Source organism: Calonectris borealis, chromosome 1, assembly GCF_964195595.1.
Source record: "Calonectris borealis chromosome 1, bCalBor7.hap1.2, whole genome shotgun sequence".
Lineage (NCBI taxonomy): Eukaryota > Metazoa > Chordata > Aves > Procellariiformes > Procellariidae > Calonectris > Calonectris borealis.
Window position 1 is genome coordinate 58,386,569 of NC_134312.1, and position 23,637 is coordinate 58,410,205.

Consider the following 23,637-nt stretch of genomic DNA (forward strand, 5'->3'; position numbering starts at 1 on the left):
TTCCTGGAGATGGCTGAACACCTGCCTGCCGATGGGAAGTGTGAAGGAATTCCTTGTTTTGCTTTGCTTGCGTGCGTGGCTTTTGCTTCACCTATTAAACTGTCTTTCTCTCAACCCACGAGTTTTCTCACTTTTACTCTTCCGTTTCTCTCCCTCATGCCACTCGGGGGGAGTGAGCAAGCGGCTGTGTGGGGCTTAATTGCCAGCTGGGGTTAAACCACGACAGTCCTTTTTGGCGCCCGACGTGGGGCTCAAAGGCTTTAAGATAACGACAGGTTTGATTGGAATGTGCTAGATCGAATTTATAGCTGTTACTGCTGTTTGGCTATTAATTGGCAGGCTTCTGTGCTTGCTATGGGGCTTGCTTGCCTTACTGTATATTAGAGTCTAGTGCTCGTTAGTGGCTTTTTGCTTTTGCTGCTTGCTGTACTGCTGTACTGCTTATCATCTGACTCTCCTGTGTCTGGGATCATTTTGATAGCAGCAATGGCGATGTGCCTGGGCCGGCAGCTGGCCAGGGCATCGCTGCTGTTTCTGTGCTGCTCTACTGGGCAGGCTGGAACTCCAGCGTGAACTCGAGTCGAAGGGACTGTGACCTGTGGATGAGTCCACGTGGGAGCAAGACACCCTGAAGCATCTGTGGCCATAGGGGCTCCTTGGCTACTTCTGAAATGCAAATCCACAAATGCATTTCCATCCCAGTAGCTTTTTGGGGAATCTCTGAGCAAACATCTCTGTTTGAAGGGACTGAAATGAGCAGTGAGAGGCTGATAGTACTTTGGGCTTTTGTCTGAGATACTCTGAGGAGAGAGGGGGGGAAAAAAAGGAAGTTCTTGATTCAGAAAACCCTTCTGATTCAGGAAGTGGTTTCATTTTAAAGGAAAGATTCTTCCTGTTTTAATTATGCAGGAGGTGGGGGGGGGATGAATGCTCCAAAACTGGAGGATGGTTGATGGAGGGGAGAAGAGAGTCTTTTTCTTCTTTTCCCTCCCTCACTGCCCACTAAGTGACTTGTACTCTAAGACTTGCTCCTTTTTTTTTCTGCTAATAAACTGTTTTTCTTGGGAAGCATTGTAAGTAAGGACAGAGTGAACTGAGGAGGAATTAAGTCCTCTCTCAGCTTAGCGATATTCCTGCCGGTGGGACAGCTGGCATTAGCAGGACAGTTTTGAAGGCACTTGTGCTGCTCTGTTCACCTGCAAGGCAGAGAGGTGCTCTTTTTCCTCCATCCCCTCCACATAGCCCCAGAAGGCTGTACACTTCCCCTTGAGTTGTATTTGGTTGCCATGTGATTTATGTGGTAGATCTCTGATGTAGGCAATGTGGGAAGAAAGAAGCATGCAGGAGAGCACCAGAAGAAGTGGTGATTGAATAAATAGGTCAAGGTAAAATTCAAACCAGGTGTGATGCCCAAACAGGGCTCTTGCCTCCTGTAACAGGAGCGAAGATGTAGAGTGACAGCTCCTCTCCATGCACGAACGCTTACCTCTGAAGCACTCTACAATCTTAACTCCCTGATCTGTTGCTGTACTCACAGCAGGCCTTGAGCAGGACAGCAAAATAGGTTGTCACGGTTTAACTCCAGCCAGCAACTAAGCACCACACAGCCACTCGCTCAGTCCCAAAAGCCGCGCACGCAAGCAAAGCAAAACAAGGAATTCATTCATGACTTCCCATAGGCAGGCAGGTGTTCAGCCATCTCCAGGAAAGCAGGGCTCTGTAACATGTAATGGTTACTTGAGAAGACAAACGCCCTCCAGGGGTGTACCTGCTCTGTCGTGGCCTTATCCATGGCCAAACACTTCGAGATGCTCCAGCATGACCTCATGCACAGCCACCAATGCTTCAAGGTGTACCTGCTGCAGCATGGACTTATCCACAGCCACAGATGCTTTGAGGTGTACCTTCTTCAGTGTGGTCTTCTTCAGTGTGGCCTTCATTGGGCCACAATCCCTTCAGAGGTATACCTGCTGTGGCACAAACATAACCATGGCCACAGACACTTCAAGAGGTACCTGCTCTGGCATGGGCTTATCCATGGCCACAGACGCTTCAGGGTGTCCTGCTCCCACGTGGACTCATCCACAGGTCACAGTCCCTTCGACTCGAGTTCACACTGGAGTTCCAGCCTGTCCAGCAGAGCAGCACAGAAACAGCAGCGATGCCCTGGCCAGCTGCCAGCCCAGGCACATCGCCATTGCTGCTATCAAAATGATCCCAGACACAGGAGAGTCAGACGATAAGCAGTACAGCAAGTAGCAAAAGCAAAAAGCGGCCACTAACGAGCACTAGACTCTAATATACAGTAAGACATGCAAGCCCCATGGCAAGCACAGAAGCCTGCCGATTAATAGCTAAACAGCAGTAACAGCTATAAACTTGATCTAGCATATTCAAATCAAACCTGTCATTATCTTAAAGTCTTTGAGCCCCACGTCGGGCGCCAAAAAGGACTGTCGTGGTTTAACCCCAGCTGGCAATTAAGCCCCACACAGCCGCTTGCTCACTCCCCCCGAGTGGCATGAGGGAGAGAAACGGAAGAGTAAAAGTGAGAAAACTCGTGGGTTGAGAGGAAGACAGTTTAATAGGTGAAGCAAAAGCCACACACACAAGCAAAGCAAAACAAGGAATTCCTTCACACTTCCCATCGGCAGGCAGGTGTTCAGCCATCTCCAGGAAAGCAGGGCTCCATCCCGTGTAATGCTTACTTGGGAAGACAAACACCATAACTTCAAACATCCCTCCCTTCCTCCTTCTTCCCCCAGCTTTATATGCTGAGCATGACGTCATATTGTGTGGGCTATCCCTGTGGTCCCAGCTGTGTCCCCTCCCAGCTTCTTGTGCACCCCCAGCCTACTCGCTGGTGGGGTGGGGTGAGGAGCAGAAAAGGCCTTGGCCCTGTGTAGGCACTGCTCAGCAATAATGAAAACGTCTCTGTATTATCAACACTGTTTTCAACACAAATCCAAACCATAGCCCCATACTAGCTGCTATGAAGAAAATTAATTCTATCCCAGCAAAACCAGCACACAGGTTCAGACTTCTACCTACCACTTTTCCATGAGAAAGCAAGCTACGGTTTGCAAGAGCGTTGCATGTGTAGAAAAATAAGAAATGACCCTCTGAGTTGTTATGCAGTCAGAGCTAGCACCCCTTGTAAACTCAGTTTCTGTCTTGAGGTTCTGGGCCACGTCACAGGAGAATTCACTGCCCCACAGCCCAGCCCAGTGTCCCAATTCCTGCACAGGGGCTGGGTCCAGCGTATCACCTCCAGTCCTTCCATCATTGTTTTCCACAAAAAAATTGTTTCAGCAGTACTGCAGCTCACATCAAGCAGACACACCAACCTAAAGCACTTCCTTGGAAGACCTAATCTTGCCTGCCTCAAAGGTAGGTGACATATATAGGCAGCTTGATCAGGGCTGTTCTTACACATGTGTCTGTGGGCAAGTCAAACCACAAGCACCCTGCAAACACCAAAATGGATGCCTCTGTGCACTGCAGAAGTACTCTCAGCCACTCCAAGAGAGAGCAGTGCAAAACCTGTACCTGTGTCTCTAATCCATACTTGCTTCATCTCTTAACTCCTTGATGCTTCCTTCTCCTCACAACCTTTCTTGCCTGTCTGTTGGAATCCCTGACTGCCCTGTTTTGAGACTTTACCTACTAATTCAGTTCAATGATCACCTCCACTGCTTGCATTCTCCTGGTTCTGGTAGCCTTGCTTTTCGTTGGCCTTGATGCGCTTTAAATGCTTTCAGTTATTTCAGCCAGAGAAGTCTGAATTGGAAATGCACTGTTAAAAAACTGCATATGTCTATTTCATGTAAAAATGAAACACCTGTGAGATGTTTTCTCATGAGGGTACACAAGAAGTGATCACATAACTAAACTAAGCCTAGAGCATGTACCATTCTTTTCAAAGTGCAGGGTAAGTATGTCTCCCTCTCCAGGTCCTTAATCTCCCACTCATTCACATGGTGCACAAACTAGTTTGGTTCCAGGCTTACCCTGGAGCAAAATAACTAGTTCCTCTCTTGAGGAAACCTAGACCCAGATGAGAGGTCAGTTTGCTTGAGCATTCCAGATGGGCAATACGGATCTGTAGTGAACTTAGGTGGATACCAACACTACCCCACACAGCAATGCATCTGGAAACACCCTTAAGGTAAGTAACACATGTTCTGTGGTCATGATATGAAAATACCATGAAAGGGCTACAACATAACCCTCTCATTATTTCAAGTGAAAAAGGTGGGGAAGAACCAAAGGAAAAAGCAAAGACAGAGAGAACAAAGGAGAACAAGGGAGAACAAAAGGAAGGAAGGAAGGAAGGAGGGAAGGAAGGAAAAAAGGAAAAAAGGAAAAAAGGAAAAAAGGAGAGGAAAAAAAGGAAGGGAAAAAAGGAGAGGAAGAAAGGAGAGGATGAAAGCAGGAAAGGTAGCAAGCACAAAAGCAAGCAAGAAAAAACAAGCAAGCAAGCAAGCAAGCAAGAACACGTAAAAAATAATTATGCCCCAGAGGCATAGAAACGTCAAATGGATCCTATGGGAGGTGAGATTTAAGTGCTATACAGTGTGGTCAGAGCTAGCCCATAGCCAGTGGCTCAGAGCACATGGGTTCTCCCACTGGTGTTGTCAACAAGGCCAGCATAGATACAGCCTATGACAAATACAGACTAAGCAAGGAGAATTTGACATGCAGCAAAAATCAACTTATGCTGAAAGATACCCACATCCAGGGGACTGACTCTTATATTGGGCACTGATTCTGGCATCTTCCTCCTTCTAGAGAAACCTGTGACCTATATATTAAAAAAACCCACTATGATGACTGCAGCAACATCTGGGAAAAGAGCAACCCAGATGAAATCAAGGGCATATCTCATCAAGGAATGCACTCCTTGGAAAAGCAGGAGACTGGAGGAAGAACCAAAGAACATTTTCTAGGTGATAGAGATTATTTCAATACGGCAAAGAGTAGAGCTGGGAATGGCCACTCCTTGCTCCAAGACATAGCTGGCTCAGAGGTGCAAAGAAAGTTCTCTTAGCTGTGCAAGAAGAGGTGTCAATAAGGGAACAAGAGGACTGGGATGGAGCGGGTGTTGAGGGGCCTACATAATATCAGGGTAAGTGAAGGAGACTGGGACAGGTCAGATATGTCTTGGGTTGGGATTTGGCCCTTTTCGTCCCCTCCTATCGCTCCCCTTCACATCCATCACCCCACAGGTAAAGCAGCGCTTCTCCTGTGCCTCCAGAGCCATTGGTAACAGGGACAGGAAGAAGCAGATCCCTGGAAATCAGCGCCTCTGATACACGACTGGGGTTAGATCCAGTGATTGCTTCTGCCATTGCACATCCTTCCCAGCTGTGGTTATCTCAGGCTGGGGCTGTGCAGGCAAGAGGTGGGAGTGTGTGCAGTGGGGTCATCCAGGCTGGTCCAGCAGTTCTCACCTCATCAAGCATGGGCAGATCAATACTCCAGGCTGCTCCCTGTGCCTCCTGTGCCACGAACCATTTTTTCTCCAGGGATGCTCCCTGACTGTGCACAGAGACTTAAATTGGAGTTAGAAATATCTGTTGTTCTGGTGGTCACAAGGGAAAATATCAAACCAACAGCGTGGGTGCACTTTTCTACTGCTTGCTATGGGTTTAAAATAATTGTGTAAATAAAAAGGAAATGTAAGTATTTCCTACTACTTTCAAGGGGATAAAGGCAGTGACAAAGTGCCATGTATTTCTCTGTGCTGAACATGTCAACTGCATTCACACAACTATCCACAGAGAGACAAAGTACAGGTCTGTACAAATTCAATAGCCCCTTCAGGAGATTTAGGCTGCCATTCATGTTGGGCTTAGGGATTGCAGTATGTCAGGAGAGAGTGTAGCACTTCTTACACGGTATTGTGGGGATTACAAGCTGCACAGACAGTATTTTGATGCAAGGTAAAACAGCAATAGAAGGAAGGAAAGAAGGAAGGAAGGAAGGAAGGAAGGAAGGAAGGAAAGGAAAAGACAATAACAGGATTTTTCATATAACAATTGGAATAAAATAATTCTTGTCCAGTGTGAGGAGCAACACAGACTCTGACAGCCAGAGCAGTAGCTCAGGATGCAAATGTGCAGGCAGTAAGTAAAGCTACTAGTGCAGAGTACCTGGAATAGCCTATTCTCAACTGCTTTTACTAATTCAAGGAACTGGAATCTATTTTAAAGGCAGAAAGATGGTGATTATAAAAGGCCACAGGGAAAAAAAAAAACCTCTTAAAAAGATTACAGGAGGGTCACTTAGAACCTGATGAACTTGAATGAAGGGCCAGAGGGATTTTTTTATCGGACTCAGAAGTGCAGCAAGATTGAAGCTTTATGCCTTTAAAAAAAAATGGTAGAAGTCAAGCAAAAGATTTTACTTTGGTAGTTCAGGAAATATAATTCTTGTAAAACAGAGTAGGTATAGATTTCCTTAGTACTCTAAACACCTCTTTTCACTTCCCTGATGCAGCCTTCCTAGAAGATACCATAGCTTACCAGTAAAGATATGTATTAGATCTGGTTTTACAAAACATAGTATATCTAACATCTGATAACGTATGAAGAGCGCTAGCAGGCAGGGGAGTCAGGTCAAGCAGTTGACACTCAAGTTAGAATTTACATGTGTAATCTCTAGTCCCTGTTACCTCCCCTCTACAACAGGCAGGTGAAAAATGTTGTTGAACCATCTGAGCACCTCGTGGGAAAGGATGCACAGTCAGATATTGATCTGTATTTATCACCATTAAGTAACAGAGTGGTATCAGTGAGATGGGGGTTGTCACTGGCTGAGAACAAAATGTCTGTAAGAATGGAAACCCATATCAGAATCACCAGGGACTTGCAGAAGTACAGAGAACTAGATAAGGCCAAGCCATAAAAAACCAGTATGATTTAGAGTCTGCGAGCAACTTCTCAACTGAGGGAAGTGCAAGTGTGAATCAACCATCACAAAGAACTTGATGCCCAAAGGTCTGTGCCATGGTCTTCTGCTTACCCAGGTACGCACTGGAGAAAAGGTGGAGGAGCTGAACTTGTTCCAGTGCTCCAGATAGGAGGATGGCAGTGGACCTGCTATTTTGCCCCAAACTGGAAAGGCTGAGAGCAGTCACGCTCTGAAGATAGAGGAGCCTCCATGACACAATGTATCAGGAATGGACCACCTGCCCCTGATTGCAGTAGGGCTGGTCTCCAGAAAAGCCGGTGAGTAAGACAGGTCCAAGGCTCAGTAAACACCATTTGCAAGCTGAGTTGCTTATGAGTTACGCTGCAAATGTAGGTAGTTTGTCTTCAGTAAGGCTGGATTGGAAACTTCATTTTTTTCCTAAGCTTTTGCTTGTCAGGGTAAATTTAGGCTACAGAAGCCCTTGGTATGGCCGTGTTAGAAAACAGACGCTGTATGGAGCAACTCCACAACCTCTCTAACAGGGACTGCAGAACATCATGGCCTGAGGTGCATCATCCCACTTCAGTTGTGATCTGAGCTTTGAATTCAGGGCAGGCTTTTCAAAGAAGAGTGGCAGTCAGTGAGAAACCACAGCAGTGAAGGGAGAGGGGGGCAGCATCAGGGAGGGGTGGGAGTTTTGGAGAAGAGAAGCAGCAAAGCAAGAACTAGAAGCAGGAGGCAGATGGTACGAAGCCGGTGTGAATAGGGAAGTGGGAAGATGCAAAAGGGGAATATAGCAAGTGCGGACAATTTGCAGCCCAGCCAGGCTGAAGCAAATTACTCTCTTCCCTGGTGGAGGCCCAGCACGCACAGAAAAGATCTCATGGCCACTCAGGATCGCCTGAGCGATAGCTCACATAAAATAAATCCTATCAGGGCCCAGGGTAATGAGAATACCTGCTGTGACCATGCCCTGTGTGTGCAAAGAAATGAGCCTCACGTTCCCCCCAGGAAAGAATTCCCCCTGCTACTCTGTCTGTGCCGAAGGACAAGCCTCCTGCTCAGCTCCTGCCCTCCTGTGCAGGGCTTGAAGTGCAAACATCACTTCTGAAAGAGCCCCCTCACCCTTTTCCCATCCTCCCTGAGGGAGCAGAACCCCACAGAAAGAGGGGGAGAGATGGAGAAGTCCTCACTGCTTTGGATTCTTATGGGTGGAAAAATAGTATCGTGCCTTTCCTCCCTTGCCTGCCATCCCACATGGGTGCTGTGCAAATCCAGCACAGATGGCTCACTCGGAGGTGACCCAGCCCAGGGCCCTGGAAGTCTCTCAGAGCAAAACTGTCTCACTGAGCAATTCTTTCCCATTAGCGTCTTCCTCAAACTCAGCAACAGGAACAAGAAACCCCGGATGGGTGCCTGCCTTCCCTTAGCCCCGCTGCATATGCAGAAGGAAACTCATGTCAAGAGCACCTCTTGGTGGTGTGAGAGGACATCAAAGCAGCAACAGATCCGTATGTGCTCAGTTAGGGGTTATGGGCCTATTTCCTGCAGTTTTCTTCCCTTTCCTGCAGCACGTACAACCGAAAGATTTTAATGTAACAGGTGCCTTTTGTTCTCAGAGTTATTACAATATGTGTTATTTGAATGTAATATATCATTTTTAATAATTTAAATATGATGGGAGGAAACACCCTAAAAGCCTTTATGTAGATCCCTATCATCCCTCTACAGAGGCACTGGTGAAGAAGGGATGTTTATAGATTCACAGCACAGACGTCTGACCTGGACAAGAACTGACTACCCATAGCAGTTGCAGGCAATTATCTTCCAAAAGTAATTTGCCCAGAAGAGGGTTGGAGATATACCTTCTTGCCAGAACTTCTGCAGCTCATTTTTGGCCATACAGAACTACAGTGTCTTTGACACGGGGCTCACCTCCTCCCTGACAAATTTTAACTTGTCTTCTTCCCCACTCCCTTCCACGTTGCGAGTCCACAAGCCCATATGCCAGACTACAAGGACAAAAGCACACACAGGCATTCAGCAGGTCAGTGGTCCTTGTTTGTCTGTGCCACCAGGTCCTACTGTGCCACTGACCTGTTTTCCATCCACTCTCCCTTAGCCTGAATCCCGTCCCTAGCCCCAGCATCCTCACATGGCTGTTACTCTGTCCCAGGTAAGACTCAGCATATTCTCCAGCTCTCCCCAGGTCTTTTCCCTTCAGTCCCCATCCTTCCCACCCCAGATGTTCACTCTCTTTCTTCCCACCTTGCTTCCTCCCAGACACATAAGGGTTATTGGAAACCTTCAGAGAAAAGATCTGGTGAAAATGGAAATTAAGCTGATTCCAAATGCAGTTTCAACAATGCCCTGAAAGGGGTTAGTCTCCTGCTTGCCTGTCCCAGGCTGCCTGCCTAACCTAGAGCTCCCTGAATCCCTACGGACGCCACCAGCTCCAGCTCCGGGGCCCTCACTTGTCACCCAGATGTCTCCCGCAGAGAGCTCTCAATGTGTCCAATTGCCCAGGGAGCTGTAATGGTTATTCTCCACCCACCAGCAGCATTCTCTAGAGCCAGATATACCTGCCTTCTCTTATGACTGAGTCCCTATCTCCTGGCCCACTATATTTTGCACATCCCTGCCCCTTCCAGCTCCTGCTGCTGCTCCCACTGTAACAGCCTTTGTCACTCTCCCTTCTGTCCCTCTCTGACCTGTATTCCCACGGCCTGTTCCTGCTCTTGCTTGCAGAGGAGTCAGTGGGTTTCCTTCCTCCCCCTTGCCTGCTACCCACAGAGGGAACACCTAGTACAGCTGGTTGCTTTGTGCTCCTGAAATAGCCGCAAGAGTTGAAAACATTCCACAGATCAAGGTTTCTGGGTTGTGGCCAGCGCTGAGTGATGGATGGGAGAGGTCTCCTCCCAAGCGGGTCAGTTGCAACAGCCTCCCGTGGCTGCAGCAGCGCAAAGGTCACCAACCTTTGGAGAAACACTTTCCCTCAGAGTTCCTTCCCTCAAGAAACCTCCCAGCTGAAAACCCACTATTCTTGGTCTAACTGGCTTCCTGACAAAGTTTGGAAATTCTAATTAATTCTGTGTCACTACATCTGTTCTTCTATAAAACGCATCTCCTGCCCATCCACTCATCAGTTCAGGCTGGATCACACAGATGTGCGCTCATATGCAATTTTCCAGGCTTAGCGTTGCATAGGAGGAGAAGGAAGGAAGAGAAGGCAGACTCTCATTTCGAGAAGGGAAAGGAAGGGGTAGAGCCTCCTGGGATCTTTCTGCTCCTTGTCTCTTCTTTTTGAGGGTGATTGCTTCCTTCTTCTCCTTACTGCTTAGCGCTAAAATTCTTTTATCTTCTGAGGACAATGAGGACAGGATGAGAGAGTTGGGGTTGTTTAGCCTGGAGAAGAGAAGGCTCTGGAGAGACCTTATTGTGGCCTTTCAGTATATAATGGGGACTTATAAGAAAGATGGAGAAAGACTTTTTGCCAGGGCCTGTAGTAAGGAGCAATGGTTTTAAACCGAAAGAGGGTAGATTTAGATGGGATATGAGGAAGAAATTTTTTGCAATGAGGGTGGTGAAACACTGGAACAGGTTGCCCAGAGAGGTGGTAGATGCCCCATCCTTGGAAACATTCAAGGTCAGGTTGGACGGGGCTCTGAGCAACCTGATCTTGTTGAAGATGTCCCTGCCCACGGCAGGGGGGTTGGACTGGATGACCTTTAAAGGTCCCTTCCAACTCAAACAATTCTATGATCCTATGATTGTTTGACGAGATGGAAGAGGTCTGGCAGCAGGTCCCACTGGTTGCTTTTGCACAGAAGTAGGGGAGAGGGTGGATAGGGAGAAGCTGGTGTGCAGGGGCTCCTCTCATCCACCAGTCTTGGCTCTCATAGTACTGGCAGGGGAGAGAAAACAGTGCATTGCATCCCTTGATGCATTTGCTCCACTTCGTGATGAACACACAGGTTCTCACAATACTTCTTTGTACTGGTAATCTGGGCAGGTGGGGAAGTGCGGCAGGACCTTATCACCACAAGAGAGGAGGAATAGAGCAACCATGGGGTGGCTGCTGCTTCCTAGAGGCTACTTAACTTCCTTGTTCAGCCTTTATAGAAAACATTGTTCCTTGTGACATTTCACCATTGATACTCAGGGGCACTGGGAAGATCTGAAAAATCTCCATTGCCCACGTCAGCCCACTACTCCCATTTCAGATTCCCTTCCCTGCTTACACCTCCTCCAAAGTTTGGATGATAAAGGATGGAGGAGGAAATCCACCCCTCCACTTTCTCACCCTTCTTCTAACCCTTGTTCAGCTCCCCTGTAAAAGCAGTTTGGTGCCCCAAACCGTTCACTGGGATGGGGTGGGAAGGGAGTGGGTGAGACACGTGGGGAGAAAAAAAAAATTACAGCAGTCATCATCCCCACCATGAAGTCATGCATGCCCCGCCTTCAGCTAACGGCCTCGGCCGCAGAGCTGCTGCTGTGGTGGGAGGGGAGGAGGGACCGGAGGGTGATCGGTCGAGTAAAGTTCCCTCTTCCACTTCCTCCCTCCCTGCAACCTGCCGCTCACTGCAGCGCAAGGGCTGATACCCAGATTTGCTCGTCTCTCCCCGCTGTTTGCCTTGGCCTGACTTTCCTTTGCCCCAGGTGCTGTCCTCCGCCACGGGTCCAGAGACATGCAAGCCATCAAATGTGTCGTGGTGGGAGATGGGTAGGTACCCCGCTGGTTTGTGGTGGATGCAGGGAGGGACGGGTGGTGACGAGGGGCAAGAAAGAAGGTGGTTGCTTGGTGAAACTTCCCCAGCTTTGCTTCTGACCTCCTGCAGACTGCGTTCCCTCTCTCGCTCCCTCTTCCCTCCCCAGGGCAAGGGACCTTCCTCTGGGTTGGGTGTGGAAGAGGGAATTTTGAAGGGCATCTGCAAAAGGGGCATGGAAAGTGGAGCAGGTCTGTCCCACGCACAGGAGGTGGTGGTGTTGCTGCCAGATTCAACCTGGAGGCAGGAGTCAGATTTAAAACCTGAGAGGTGCAAGCGCACTCCTGCAGGTGAGTGGGTCCTTGAAAGCCATCTGCTCACTGGGACTGACCGGGAGAGGGCATGGCACTATGGCCCTGATGAGATATCCGCCAGTATCTCTGTGTTCAGCTTTTCTCGGCACGTTCTCTCTGTATTGGGGTGTGGGGGATACTGCTTGGCAAGGGGTTTCTGTGGGCACAGGGAGGAGGAGCTCTCTCCACTGAGATAGGCACAAGTATATGCCACTTTGGGATTGGGAGGTAACACAACCTTGCCTTCACAGCATGATGGCATCACTGCCCACGTCCCGTGATCCCTGGAAATGGCCCGATTTAAGACATCAATAAGTGAAGCAGTCAGTACTGCTGGGGGCGGGGGGGATGGGGTGGATGGGGCCTCTTCTTGCCCTGTGGGATGAGTAGATGCAGGGGAGGGAGGGGAGGAGAGTCCACATTTGGCACAGAGTAGGTTAATTCATTTCCCAGCTAGGAGCTGGCCAGACTGTTATCTGGGGCAGCTACCAGGTAGCAGATGAAGAGACATTTGCAGCAGCCCTGCTCCCCACAGTCACTTCCTCCTTCAAAACTCGCCCGGGGAAGAAGACGTCTGCAAACATAACAGTACATGTTAGACCTATTCTCAGGGGCTGGGGCAAGGGGATGGGGAGAAGGGACAAGGAAGGACAGAGCCCCAGATAAACACCGTTATCTCTAAGAAAAGTCTCCTGAAGGCTGCAAGCTAGAGCTGGATGAACAACTCCACTGGGCATTTATCTGTTGCCCTGTTAACCCCACAGTTTCCCCCTCACACATTGTACCAACTCTGTAGCCATCCCTCAAGGCAGCATTCCCCTCACATTATGGCTAACCCCACAACACATCCTGCTCTCAACCCCCCTGACCTCAACTCCTCTTAAATGTCTTCTGTCCCATCAGTTTGCTTCTCTGTACGCTGCACCTCCCCTCTCACCATCTTGCAACACAGCAGTCCTGTCATCCCCGCATCGCTTGGGGAAGAGTGGCTGGAAAGCTGCCCAGAGGAAAAGGACCTGGGGGTACTGGTTGACAGCCGGCTGAACATGAGCCGGCAGTGTGCTCAGGTGGCCAAGAAGGCCAACAGCATCCTGGCCTGTATCAGAAATAGTGTGGCCAGCAGGAATAGGGAGGTGATCGTGCCCCTGTACTCGGCACTGGTGAGGCCGCACCTCGAATATTGTGTTCAGTTTTGGGCCCCTCACTACAAGAAGGACATGGAGGTGCTGGAGCGCGTCCAGAGGAGGGCAACGAAGCTGGTGAAGGGCCTGGAGCACAAGTCTTATGAGGAGCGGCTGAGGGAACTGGGGTTGTTTAGCCTGGAGAAGAGGAGGCTGAGGGGAGACCTCATCGCGCTCTACAACTACCTGAAAGGAGGGTGTAGCGAGGTGGGTGTTGGTCTCTTCTCCCAAGTAACTAGCGATAGGACAAGAGGAAATGGCCTCAAGTTGCGCCAAGGGAGGTTTAGATTGAACATTAGGAAAAATTTCTTTACTGAAAGAGTGGTCAGGCCTTGGAACAGGCTGCCCAGGGAAGTGGTGGAGTCACCATCCCTGGAGGTATTTAAAAGACGTGTAGATGAGGCCCTTAGGGACATGGTGTAGTGGGCATGGTGGTGTTGGGTTGACGGTTGGACACGATGATCTTAGAGGTCTTTTCCAACCTGTATGATTCTATGATTCTATGATTCTATGATCTGAGCTCTTGGTTCACCACCCTTCACCTCCCTCTCAGCCATACTGGCCATGTTACCCTCCCTTGGCTCAACCTTACTGACCACAGGACCTTCTGCTTTCACTCAACTAAGCCCCTCATGTTGCCCCATAGCTGTTCTAGCCCCATAGCCCCCTCCATCACACACCACCGACCTCTTAACACTCCCTGAGTTCAGTCCCAGGAACCTGCAGGTGCCACTAACCTTACCTCTTCTCTCAATAGCTTTGTTGTAACCTTCACCCCTTCACTGACCCTTTGTGCTCCTCTCTGTTCAACCACACTAATTCAGAACCATCCCCCTTTCAATGACTGACCCATCCACAGTCCTGTAGATCTCCTGAGCCATTACTTGTAGAGCTTCATGAAGCCTCCATCGCCCTCCCTCAATATCTTTATGATAAGAGGGAAGCAAGGGAGCTGGGGAAAGAGAAGGGACTGAGAGAGGAGGATCTAAGAAAGGGAGGTGGCAGAAGGAAGAAACAAGTGTCAGAGCACATCGAAGAGCTCAGTTTCCTCCTCAGCTGCCCCACACTGCAGTGACCGAGGCAGATGCATCCTGACCAGGGCGAAGACGCCAGCTGTGCCTGTCAAGGGTACACAAAAAGGCAGGGTCGCAGCTCTGCAACAGGGGACTTTGCAGGTACAGTTGAGATGGTTGGAGCATCCCCAGCAGCGGGACTCCAGCCTTTCCCCCAGGAAAGACATTTCCCTCATCCTGTGGCTGTGCTCGTAGACTGAGGAGGAAGGTTGCTCTCACCACCTCTGTTTTACACATGCTGTAACTGAAACATGGCCAGACTTTCCCAGGCCACACAGACCTGAGAAATAGCAACCCAGCAGGAGAAGGATTCTCCTTCCCACACCTGTCCTGGCTGCTTTATCTTCTTCCAGTTTCTCTCCACTTCTTCTTTCCCTCACCACAGGCTTCACCTTGCCCACAACACCTTCTCCTCCCCTTGATAGCCTTACTGACCCCTTTCCCAGCTCCCTCACACCAATGCTTTCACCCAGTCTGGACTGTGCTGCTACCCTGACTTATTCGCGCTCCACTCTGCTGCAGCATGGGTGTGGGGGAGGCTGAGGAGAGAGGAAGCACCAGCTTCTAGCTCAGAAACACCACCAGCAGCCTCCAGCAGCCACAGGGAGAGGCACCTTGCTGGCTGCTTACGGCTCTCTCTGCGGGTGATGCTGCAGCTTACTGCAGGCAGGCAAGACTGGAAGGTGTTGTGGCTAAGTCAAGAAGTGCTATCAGCCCCTGGCCGCAGTGCCTGGAGAAGCAGGCAGGAGTGCCTGTGTTCAGGGCTGTAGCTGGCTGGGCAGCTTTGTCATGGCACTCCCGCACCGAATCAACACACCTACCCTGGCTGTGAGTGTACAGCACTGTGCACACACTGGAAAATGGGCTCTCACCTCCATCTCAGAGTGGATCCGTTTTAGCTGAGTGATCTCTGTACCAGATCATAAAAACAAGCCTTTGTGCTTGAAGACAACAAACATTTCTGGGTGACATCCTGTCTTTCTTCCTGCTGGTTGTCTAACCTATGGTTATGCGCTGCCTGGTCCTGTGGATGTGTTTCTGCTTCCAGGGGTCTCCCGACAGGGCTAGCTTAGAGGTTTGGAAGGATTGCCCCATCCCCACCTCACCCTAGCAAGACTGCCTGCACTACCATGACTTCCTGCTATTTTTAATTTCTCTTTCAGAGCTGTGGGGAAAACCTGTCTCCTTATCAGCTACACCACCAATGCCTTCCCAGGAGAATACATCCCCACTGTGTGAGTAATGCATAAACCCGTCCTGGGATGGGTGGGAGGCATGGAAAGCAGGAGGCAAAGGGGTGCAGAAACCCCTTGTTGTGCACTCTGAAGGCAGGGTTGTAATCTCCATGCCAGCAGAGGAAGGGCTGCCAAACTAGCAAAGGTGCCTCTACAGTTTGGATCTGTCACCTTTCACCAGAAGCACAAGTGGCCTTATAAAACCCTGGTATAAATGGGGTATTTGGGAGACACAAACCAACCCAAGGGTCTATCTGCCTGCTAAGTTTACAAGTAGTAGATGGGGTCCTGCTAGGCAAAACAACCAGGCACCAGGCTACAAAAATTGGGCCAGACCCAAGAAAAGGGTGTTGGATGGACAGGGGTCCCCACTTCCTCCCTTGTCCAAGGCACCTACTGTCATTGGAACAAGCACTGATAACCCTGATGGTAAGAGTGCAGGATTCAGCTCAATGCCAGAGTGGAAGCACTATGAAATCCAATGGATGTATGCGTGAGACTGGGACAGATTTGCAGACTGTTGGAATAAGGAGCAAGCTTAGGGTTTCTTTAGGTGCTTTAGCAGTCAGGTGCATTTGTCTCCCCACAGTGCATGGGGATATGTTTGGGGATGCACACCACTGGGATGTGGAGTATGACTACACGCTCCCTAAGGTGGGAAAAGAAGCTAGGCATAGTGTGTCAGACTGCCAGCTCAGGTTCAGATTCCTTGGGAAGGACAGGTGCAGGAAAACCTCAGAGCCTCACTTTTTTCTCCAGATCAATTTGCAATAGGCATTGCAAAAAACGACAGCAAGAACCCATCTTTTCTCAGAAGCTGGGTTGTGGAAGAGCACCATCCCTTCCCAGCATGTAGCCATGAAGTGGCTATGCATTTATTGTGTCACACACCACTTCTCCTCCCGTCTGGAGACGTGAAAGGGAGGCCATTTTGTGCTCCTGGACTGCATGGCTTATCTTACAACGGCGGTGTATGCCGTGAGCACATTCACAAGGTCTTTGTGTTGGTTCCTTCCTATCTCTGGTTTCCCTCACCTTAGCCTGAAAAAGAAATATACCAAAAGGAACAGGAAATAAAATTTTCTAGGACAAGGGGAGGAACATCTCTATGGATTTAATATCCTTTTTTTCCATTAAGTCTTTGCTCCCAAGCATGCAATCCTGACAGCTGTTCTCAAATATTTCATGCTGCATTGTCAAAGAGTAAGGGGACACACCTTGGCATATTGGCCTCTATTCCAGCAGGGGTGTTGAGGAGTGCAGGGCTCTGGGGAAGCTACAGAGACATGGGTTCTTCTTCTTCACTTTTAAGAAGAAAGCTGGGTTTTAAAGCACAAAAGAAAGACAGAGGCTTGGCTAGAGCAGACACAGTTGTGGGAAGGATACTGGGGAAAGAAGTGGGAAAGTGAAGGGTTTATGGTTCTGCACGCATGGTGGCAAAGGTGGAGCTGCAGCCAGACAGCTCGGTGATGGGGAGATTGATGCTGAGTGGGATGTCTGTAAGGTAGAGGTTCACAGGAAACCAGAATCACTCATGTGAGCTGAGAAGAGGAATCACCACCCTTTGCTCTGGCATGCACCTCGTGAACCCCACCTACATTACTGAAAGGGCTCCCTCTTCTCCTCTTTGAGCCATGGCCTATGTCTCTGCATTTCAGGTTCGATAACTATTCCGCCAATGTGATGGTTGACAGCAAGCCTGTCAATCTGGGGCTATGGGATACTGCTGGACAAGAGGATTATGACAGGCTGAGGCCGCTCTCTTACCCGCAGACGGTGGGTCATGCTCCATGCCCCTCCTCCCTTGTTCCTCCCTCAGATATGCCTCCGTCCCCCACTGCAAAAATCAACATTTGTCATAACACAGTGACAAGACGGTTCCCATCTCTCTCTGCCCTTTTCTGGGAATACTTCTGTTGATATACAAGTGCCTTGAAACCCTAAAGGTAATAGACTTTTAAGGGTATTTTGGACCTTTATTTAAACTTCATTAGTGAGATAACTTAGCAACAAAACAGAGATCTTCAAAGATACTTATGAGTCCAGCTGACACTGACTGTGGGACAGATGCCTTACACAGCCCTGGTAAAAAAACCTCCCATTGCAAAGCTAAAGTGGCTCAGGGAATTTAGGAGCTGAGGCAGGAGCTTCTCACACTTCTTTGAACCCCGCTATTCTGGCTTCTGCCTTTTAAAAGTGATCTGATGTGTGGACACATGCGCTTGATCTGCTGATGCCTCAACTAAGCCCAAGCCTCCCACAGAGCAAATAGAAGCCTCTCCTCAGATACTGTGTTCACCATTTTTTCACCACGTTGACAGAGGGATTTCAGGGTGTCAAGATCACCTTCCCTGGAGGATGTTGTTCCAAGCAGCCTCTTGGCAAGCTCAGAAAGACCCTGCTGCCTGAGGCGTTGGTCTGAAGGTTGCCATTGCAACCAAAAGGGCTAGGAATTGGGGGCACTACTTGTTTCAGCCAGGTTCAGCCACCTAAAAGTTGGACACCTGGTGTAAGCTGCTTGCCCAGGCTCCTTCTGCAGTCCGTGCAAGGAGGGGCATTTCTCAACAATATGTTTGCACCCACCCTGGGGCACATCCCAAGGACAGGTGGGAGAACTGTTCTCCAAGGTACTTGGATGTACTCCAAGGTCCCTGCCTCTGACAGTTGTAGAAGTATGGAAATGGATAGGGTGGGCTTGACACTCTTGTTTTAGCTAGGTGAAGTTGGATGAAAGAAGTATAACCCTGAAGAGCTGGTTTTGTTTTGTTTTATTTTGTTTTGTTGTTAATGGAAGTCTAAATTCTGCCATGCCCAGGAGAAGTGCTTATGTGGATAACCAAGACTCTGCCTCATTTGCGTCCTGCATGTGCACTTTTTGGGCTGAGCCTAGCTCTGTCTCAACAGCAGGCAAAGTTATTCTGGCCTGAAAGCTCTCTGGTGTTCTGTGAGAAATGAGCAGGATGCTGTCAGGCCATTTCCCATGAGGATGAGTGTGCCTGCCGCAAAAACCCCATCCTCATAGTTAAACGTTTGGCTCTTCTGATAATGGTGGCTATGGTTACCATGAGTCAGGGGAGCAAATATACTTCTCTCCTCTAGAGGCAATTAGCAGCAGTCAGGACTGCGTTACATTGTGAGAGACAGCTTTCCCTAGCATGACCTTGTGCTGCAGAGAGAGGATGCTACCCACCCAGCTCTGCCCTCCCCTCCCTGCCTCCTGTCATGCAATCCCATGCTCTCATCCTAACTCTGCACCATGGTTGTGTGCCTACAGGACGTCTTCCTGATCTGCTTCTCCCTTGTCAGCCCAGCATCTTATGAAAATGTCCGTGCTAAGGTGAGACAGAGTATCCTGGTCCATCAGGGGTTGAGGAGGGTGAGATTGGTGGTGGTCTTGCAAAGACAGTGACTGTGGGTGGAGACTGCTAATAGGATGTCTAGATTCAGGGAGGTAATATCTTTTTTGTGTCAGTCAGAAGGAACTAAAATATCAGCCTCCTTCAGATGTCTTTTCTGGGTCATCTCAAAGAAGGCAGCCAACCCTATTAAAGGGCTAATATTCATCTTGCTGGGCTACTCATATGTGAGACCACAGGCTTATGTTCTGATGGCATCTTTCAGCCAAGACTGTCCCAGCACAGAGACACAGGACCAGTCCATAGGATGTGAGAAGCAGGTACCCACAGCCTTTGGATGGGAAGTGAGGGAAGAAGGGAGAGATGGATGGAGAGGAGAACAACATAGTATTTCCTTCCTACCACTTTCAGGTTCCTCCCTGGGTTTCAGGGAGCCATGAAGGGTGGAGAGCAGCTTGTGCTTTTGCTTAACAGAATTTGAGTTCCATGTCAGGGATTTTGCCTGTGGACCCAGCAACAGGGGCTGGCCTGGGCCAGGCTGCAGTGCCCAACACTGGATGGAAGGGCTGTGAGGAAGGACAGGGCGTTAGCTATCTTGCTGACATTTTTTCAGGAGTGCCTCCTTCTTTCCCTTGTGCATGCCCGTACGTGTGACTTCTTCTCACATCTTTGCCATTTTGCTCCCTTGCTAGTGGTTCCCCGAGGTGCGGCACCACTGCCCTAACACGCCCATCATCCTTGTGGGCACAAAGCTGGATCTTCGTGATGACAAGGACACCATTGAGAAGCTGAAGGAGAAGAAGCTATCCCCCATTACATATCCTCAGGGCCTTGCTCTGGCCAAGGAAATTGGTATGTGCTTGGGGCAACATCTTGGACTTACTGAAAAGAGAGAAGCAGAAGATAAGGGCTTCCCCTCGACCTAATGAGGCTTTCGTAGAGGTAGCTCACAGTGGTATCTCCAAGGGACACAGGGAGACACATCAAGGGTCATGGGACATGCACTTCAGGAGGCTCAGGAAGGAGATCTGCTCCTTGAGGAAGCCTCAACCCCTCAACCCTCTGTTTTCTGCCTCTCTCTGGCCACCATCCTCCACACACACACACAAATATACCCTTGCACATTCCTCTCCCCTTTTACTCTGTTATTTCTATCTGGGCCAATATTTTTCTGTGAAAGCCACAGCTGCTCTGTGGGCAGAGGCCTCTCCTCCACATCCGGAAAGAGGCAGAAGACTGAGTTTTCTAACATCTCTCAGGAAGAGTTGCAACTGCAGCTTCCTGTCCCTGCCTCTGACTACCGGGGCTTATACGTGCAACCCCGGGTATGCGTGTCTCACCCCACCATTCATCTCAGGGACATCAGCTCCCTCCTGTATTTCGGGACAAGCACAAATGTCTGCTCCAGGGAATCTCTCTTCTCAGATGCAGCACGCAGAGGCAGCAGACAGGGTGGGAAACACAGCTTGAGGGAGAAGTTTTCAACCAGGAGTTCAGAGGAGAGGGTGTCCAGCTGGGATAACATAGCCAGTCTCACACAATGGCTCTGCTCTGGCTACAGGGGTGGAGAATAGGCAAACCCTAGTCTTGTACAGCTGACAAGCTTTGCCCTGAAGTCAAGACTGCCTGAGTGAAGTGTGTCCTGACAATGCTTAATGGCTTTGATCACCTGAGCTGTGTTTATTCAATTCAGGCAAGATCCAGGTGTCTTGCTCTTCAGCACAAGGTCTCTGAGAATTTGGGGGTACAGAGTCCCAAAAGGGAGGTGCCACGTGATTCGAGACGCCACCGGAGGTGCTCGACACTCGAAGCCTGAGGGGACTTGAGACCTCATCTCAAGACGAGACTCAGGGCGTGTTTAGGTGGTGTGTATGTGCCTCAGGACACTGTAAAATGGGCACTGAGGGAGGAGGGTGTTGTGGTTGTGAGGCAATGGGAGCCAGAAACGTACTGGTGATACAGGCACATGCATCTCTTCCTGCTTGACATGATCTGTGGTATTCCTCCTGTGTGCTTCTCTTCTCAGCACCCTCCGCAGCAGACTCCTGGGTACCCCCTCTGCCTACCCCAGTTCCATTCCTCCCCATTACAGCACCTGCTTTCCTCCCGACAGACTCCGTGAAATACCTCGAATGCTCGGCTTTGACACAGCGTGGCCTCAAGACGGTGTTTGACGAGGCCATTCGAGCAGTCCTCTGTCCGCAGCCCACCCGGACAAAGAAACGAGTATGCAGCCTCCTCTAAGCGAGTAAGTCTGAAAGGATCCCTGGGAGTGACACCAGTGGCCCTACCCTGCTCCTGAAAGGTCAGGGCCGCTGGGTTCCTATGACCTGCTGTGCCTGGTGGGATGTTTTACCCTCAGAGAGAGAGAGTGAGACAGCAGTCCTGCTTGGGGAAAGGACTGCTGGTATGATGGAGCACATGGACCCCTGAACCACTTCCCCCTCCTTGATGCCTGCCCATGGGCAGGCTTGTCCCCATCACCCGGTGCAGGCGGCCCAGGATTTTCCACCTCTGCCCTCACAGAGAACTGTCTGTCACCTTCTGCCCAGAGGGAACTGCTTCCAGGCTGCCCTGGGGATGACCTGCTGTGAGAGCTTTGAAGCCACAGGCTTTGCCTATAGGAAAAAAAAAAAAAAAGCTGTTCCTTATTCATGGCGGTTGCCCAATGGCCCTTCCTCTTACCAGGCCCTGCTCACCTCAAGGGGGTTTTTGTGTTGCTGTTCATTGGCAGGCAGCCGCTTCTCCCCCAGGACTCCTTTACGCCTCATATTGTCCCCGCTTGCCCTTCCCCTTCAACTCAAGGCAGCAGAGGGTGGAGAGAGGCTTCAGGACAAGAGGCAAAGCTTGCCAGAGCCTGAGGAGAGAGAAGAGTGAGACCTTCCTAGCTGGGACCCTGGCCCTTCGTTCTCCCACCACCACCAAAGCAGAGGGAGGGAGAACAGGAAAATATCCCAGCTGGTTTCACGAGGTCTGTCATGTTTTTGGCTACAGATCCCGGCCCCGTCCTGATGCCAGGCTCTGCCCAGCACGCAGGAGAGCGATGGCTCCAGCATCCCGGAGCTCAGTACCTTGTGGCGGTCACTGCGCTTTTTACTTCTGCTAGCTTGAAAGACTGTTGTGGGTCTGTAGCACTGGTTTGTCTGTTTGCACAACTTCCCCACACTTGCCCCACCCCAGCTGCCCCTTCCCTTCCTCACCGACCCCCGAAATTACTACGTAGTGAATAAGACCCAATAAACAGACCATAGATTCTTGCCATGTCCGTGATATGTTGCACCTCAGAGGGACACAGCCCTGAAGAAGTGAGCAACAGGACGACTGGGGTGGTGGCACCTGCCAGCTGTCCCCCTCCTTCAGCAGTGACAACCCAGGCAGCACCACGCTGAGCTTGGTACCGGGGAGCCCCAGCCGCTATAGGATGAAGAGACGAGACCTGATTCATGCACTGAGTTGTTAAGTTCTTTGCTGAGCCCCCTGCATTCCTCAGTAAAGTGCAAATATCGTGTGCCAACCAAAGGCAGCGGGGTGATTACACCTTGGCTTTTACCCCTCCTCTTCTCAGCCTCCATGTGTTCGAAGGAAAAGTTGTCTCCCCTCCGAGACACACATAGGATGAGATGCAGGCTTTGGGAGGGGACACCCGGGCCCAGACTACTCTCCATGGGGACTGCCCCTGCAGGTTGCTGGGGTCACCCTTTCTCCAAAACATTTCTGCGTTAACGCTCCTAAGTGCCTGTCACAGGCAGTCATATCGGTACCGGCGCTCACTCAGGCTGCCAGGCACAGGCAGAGCGAGAACAGGAAGGGGGAGGGCGGGGGGGTGGGGGGGGAAGCAAGGAATGAGTCACCAGTCCAGACAAATTGCCTCCAAGTCACTAAAATTAAGCTGAAGAGAGTGGTCCCAGCAGTACTATGGATCTGGCAGCTGCGAGCACCTGCCTTCCTGATGCATTGCAGGGACTTGAGAGTAAGAAGTGTTACAGGGTGGCTGCTACTGCCACTGCTTGCGGGAGGGAGGAGGGCTCAGGGTGCAATGATTGGCACTGCAAAATCCTGCAGTCCTAGGAGGGCACAGAGAAACTGTGGAGTTGAGCCAGCTTACCACTCCCCGATGCAGCACCACTTCTGAGTTTCAAAGGCTGCTTCCTGCACTGAGGAGGTGCGTGGGTAATGTCAGCAGCAACCCGCCACAGCAAAGCCCCTAAGGTAGCCTGCTGCCAGGGCTGCGAATTCAATTCATGGTCAGATCCCAGTAAGGCAGTTAATTCAGTGATGTGACCCATTACCCACTGATAATGTCCAGAGCAACCCTGGAGGACATCCTGTGGCAGCGAGCTCCACAAATGTCTGCATTGCACATGGGCTGCTGGATGAATTGCCCAAGCCCCATCCAAAGGTAATGTAAATTGTGTCAACATAAGCCCAGAAGAGCAGAAATGAAGTCTCTGGTGTGGGCATATACCTGTGGAAGGGCAAGGGACACAAAGCCCTTGAGACTGGGATCTAACCTCCCTTAAACATCCTAAACATTACTCAAACCAGTGAATTCCCAGTGGGTTATTACTTCCTCTCCAGTTTTCAAGCCTTGGCTTTTACCTTCTCAAGTCTGCCCTGTCCCCTATCACGTACAGCAATGCAGAGAGAAGAGGCTCACCATCTGCCTGAAACAAAATTCATCTATCTGCCTACCTGTGGAGGTGCACAGGCTGAGCTCTGCTTCCAACACAATTCAAGCCGTTTGCACAACCCCGTTGGAGCTGAGGCAGAAAATGGGGCAGGACTCTGAGCATTGAGGAAGCGAACCGGAGACCTGGA

The 23,637-nt window shown here is 50.1% G+C and overlaps 1 protein-coding gene across 3 annotated transcripts; it reads left to right on the forward strand.

Moving 5' to 3' along the window:
• Nucleotides 1–11,419: 11,419 nt before the first annotated feature.
• RAC2 (Rac family small GTPase 2) lies at nucleotides 11,420–22,076 on the forward strand. 3 transcript variants are annotated; one of them, XM_075155837.1, is made up of 7 exons: nucleotides 11,420–11,638; nucleotides 15,392–15,463; nucleotides 17,122–17,239; nucleotides 18,738–18,800; nucleotides 19,512–19,671; nucleotides 20,933–21,067; nucleotides 21,554–21,796. In XM_075155837.1, exons 1-6 carry the CDS (start codon nucleotides 11,604–11,606, stop codon nucleotides 21,061–21,063), a joined length of 579 nt encoding a protein of 192 aa, XP_075011938.1. In that variant the 5' UTR covers nucleotides 11,420–11,603; the 3' UTR covers nucleotides 21,064–21,067; nucleotides 21,554–21,796. The 3 variants fall into 3 exon arrangements, with proteins under 3 accessions (XP_075011938.1, XP_075011946.1, XP_075011928.1); XM_075155845.1 differs by having other exon boundaries at nucleotides 21,625–21,795; XM_075155827.1 differs by lacking the exon at nucleotides 21,554–21,796 and adding an exon at nucleotides 21,814–22,076 and having other exon boundaries at nucleotides 11,421–11,638.
• Nucleotides 22,077–23,637: the final 1,561 nt, after the last annotated feature.

Bases quoted from the DNA above. Each gene is read 5' to 3' on its own strand.
- RAC2 (XM_075155837.1), top strand. From the start codon at position 11,604: ATGCAAGCCATCAAATGTGTCGTGGTGGGAGATGG. The intron at 15,464-17,121 runs GTGAGTAATGCA...TCTGCATTTCAG, and splicing joins GGAGAATACATCCCCACTGT to GTTCGATAACTATTCCGCCA. The intron at 18,801-19,511 runs GTGAGACAGAGT...CTCCCTTGCTAG, and splicing joins ATGAAAATGTCCGTGCTAAG to TGGTTCCCCGAGGTGCGGCA.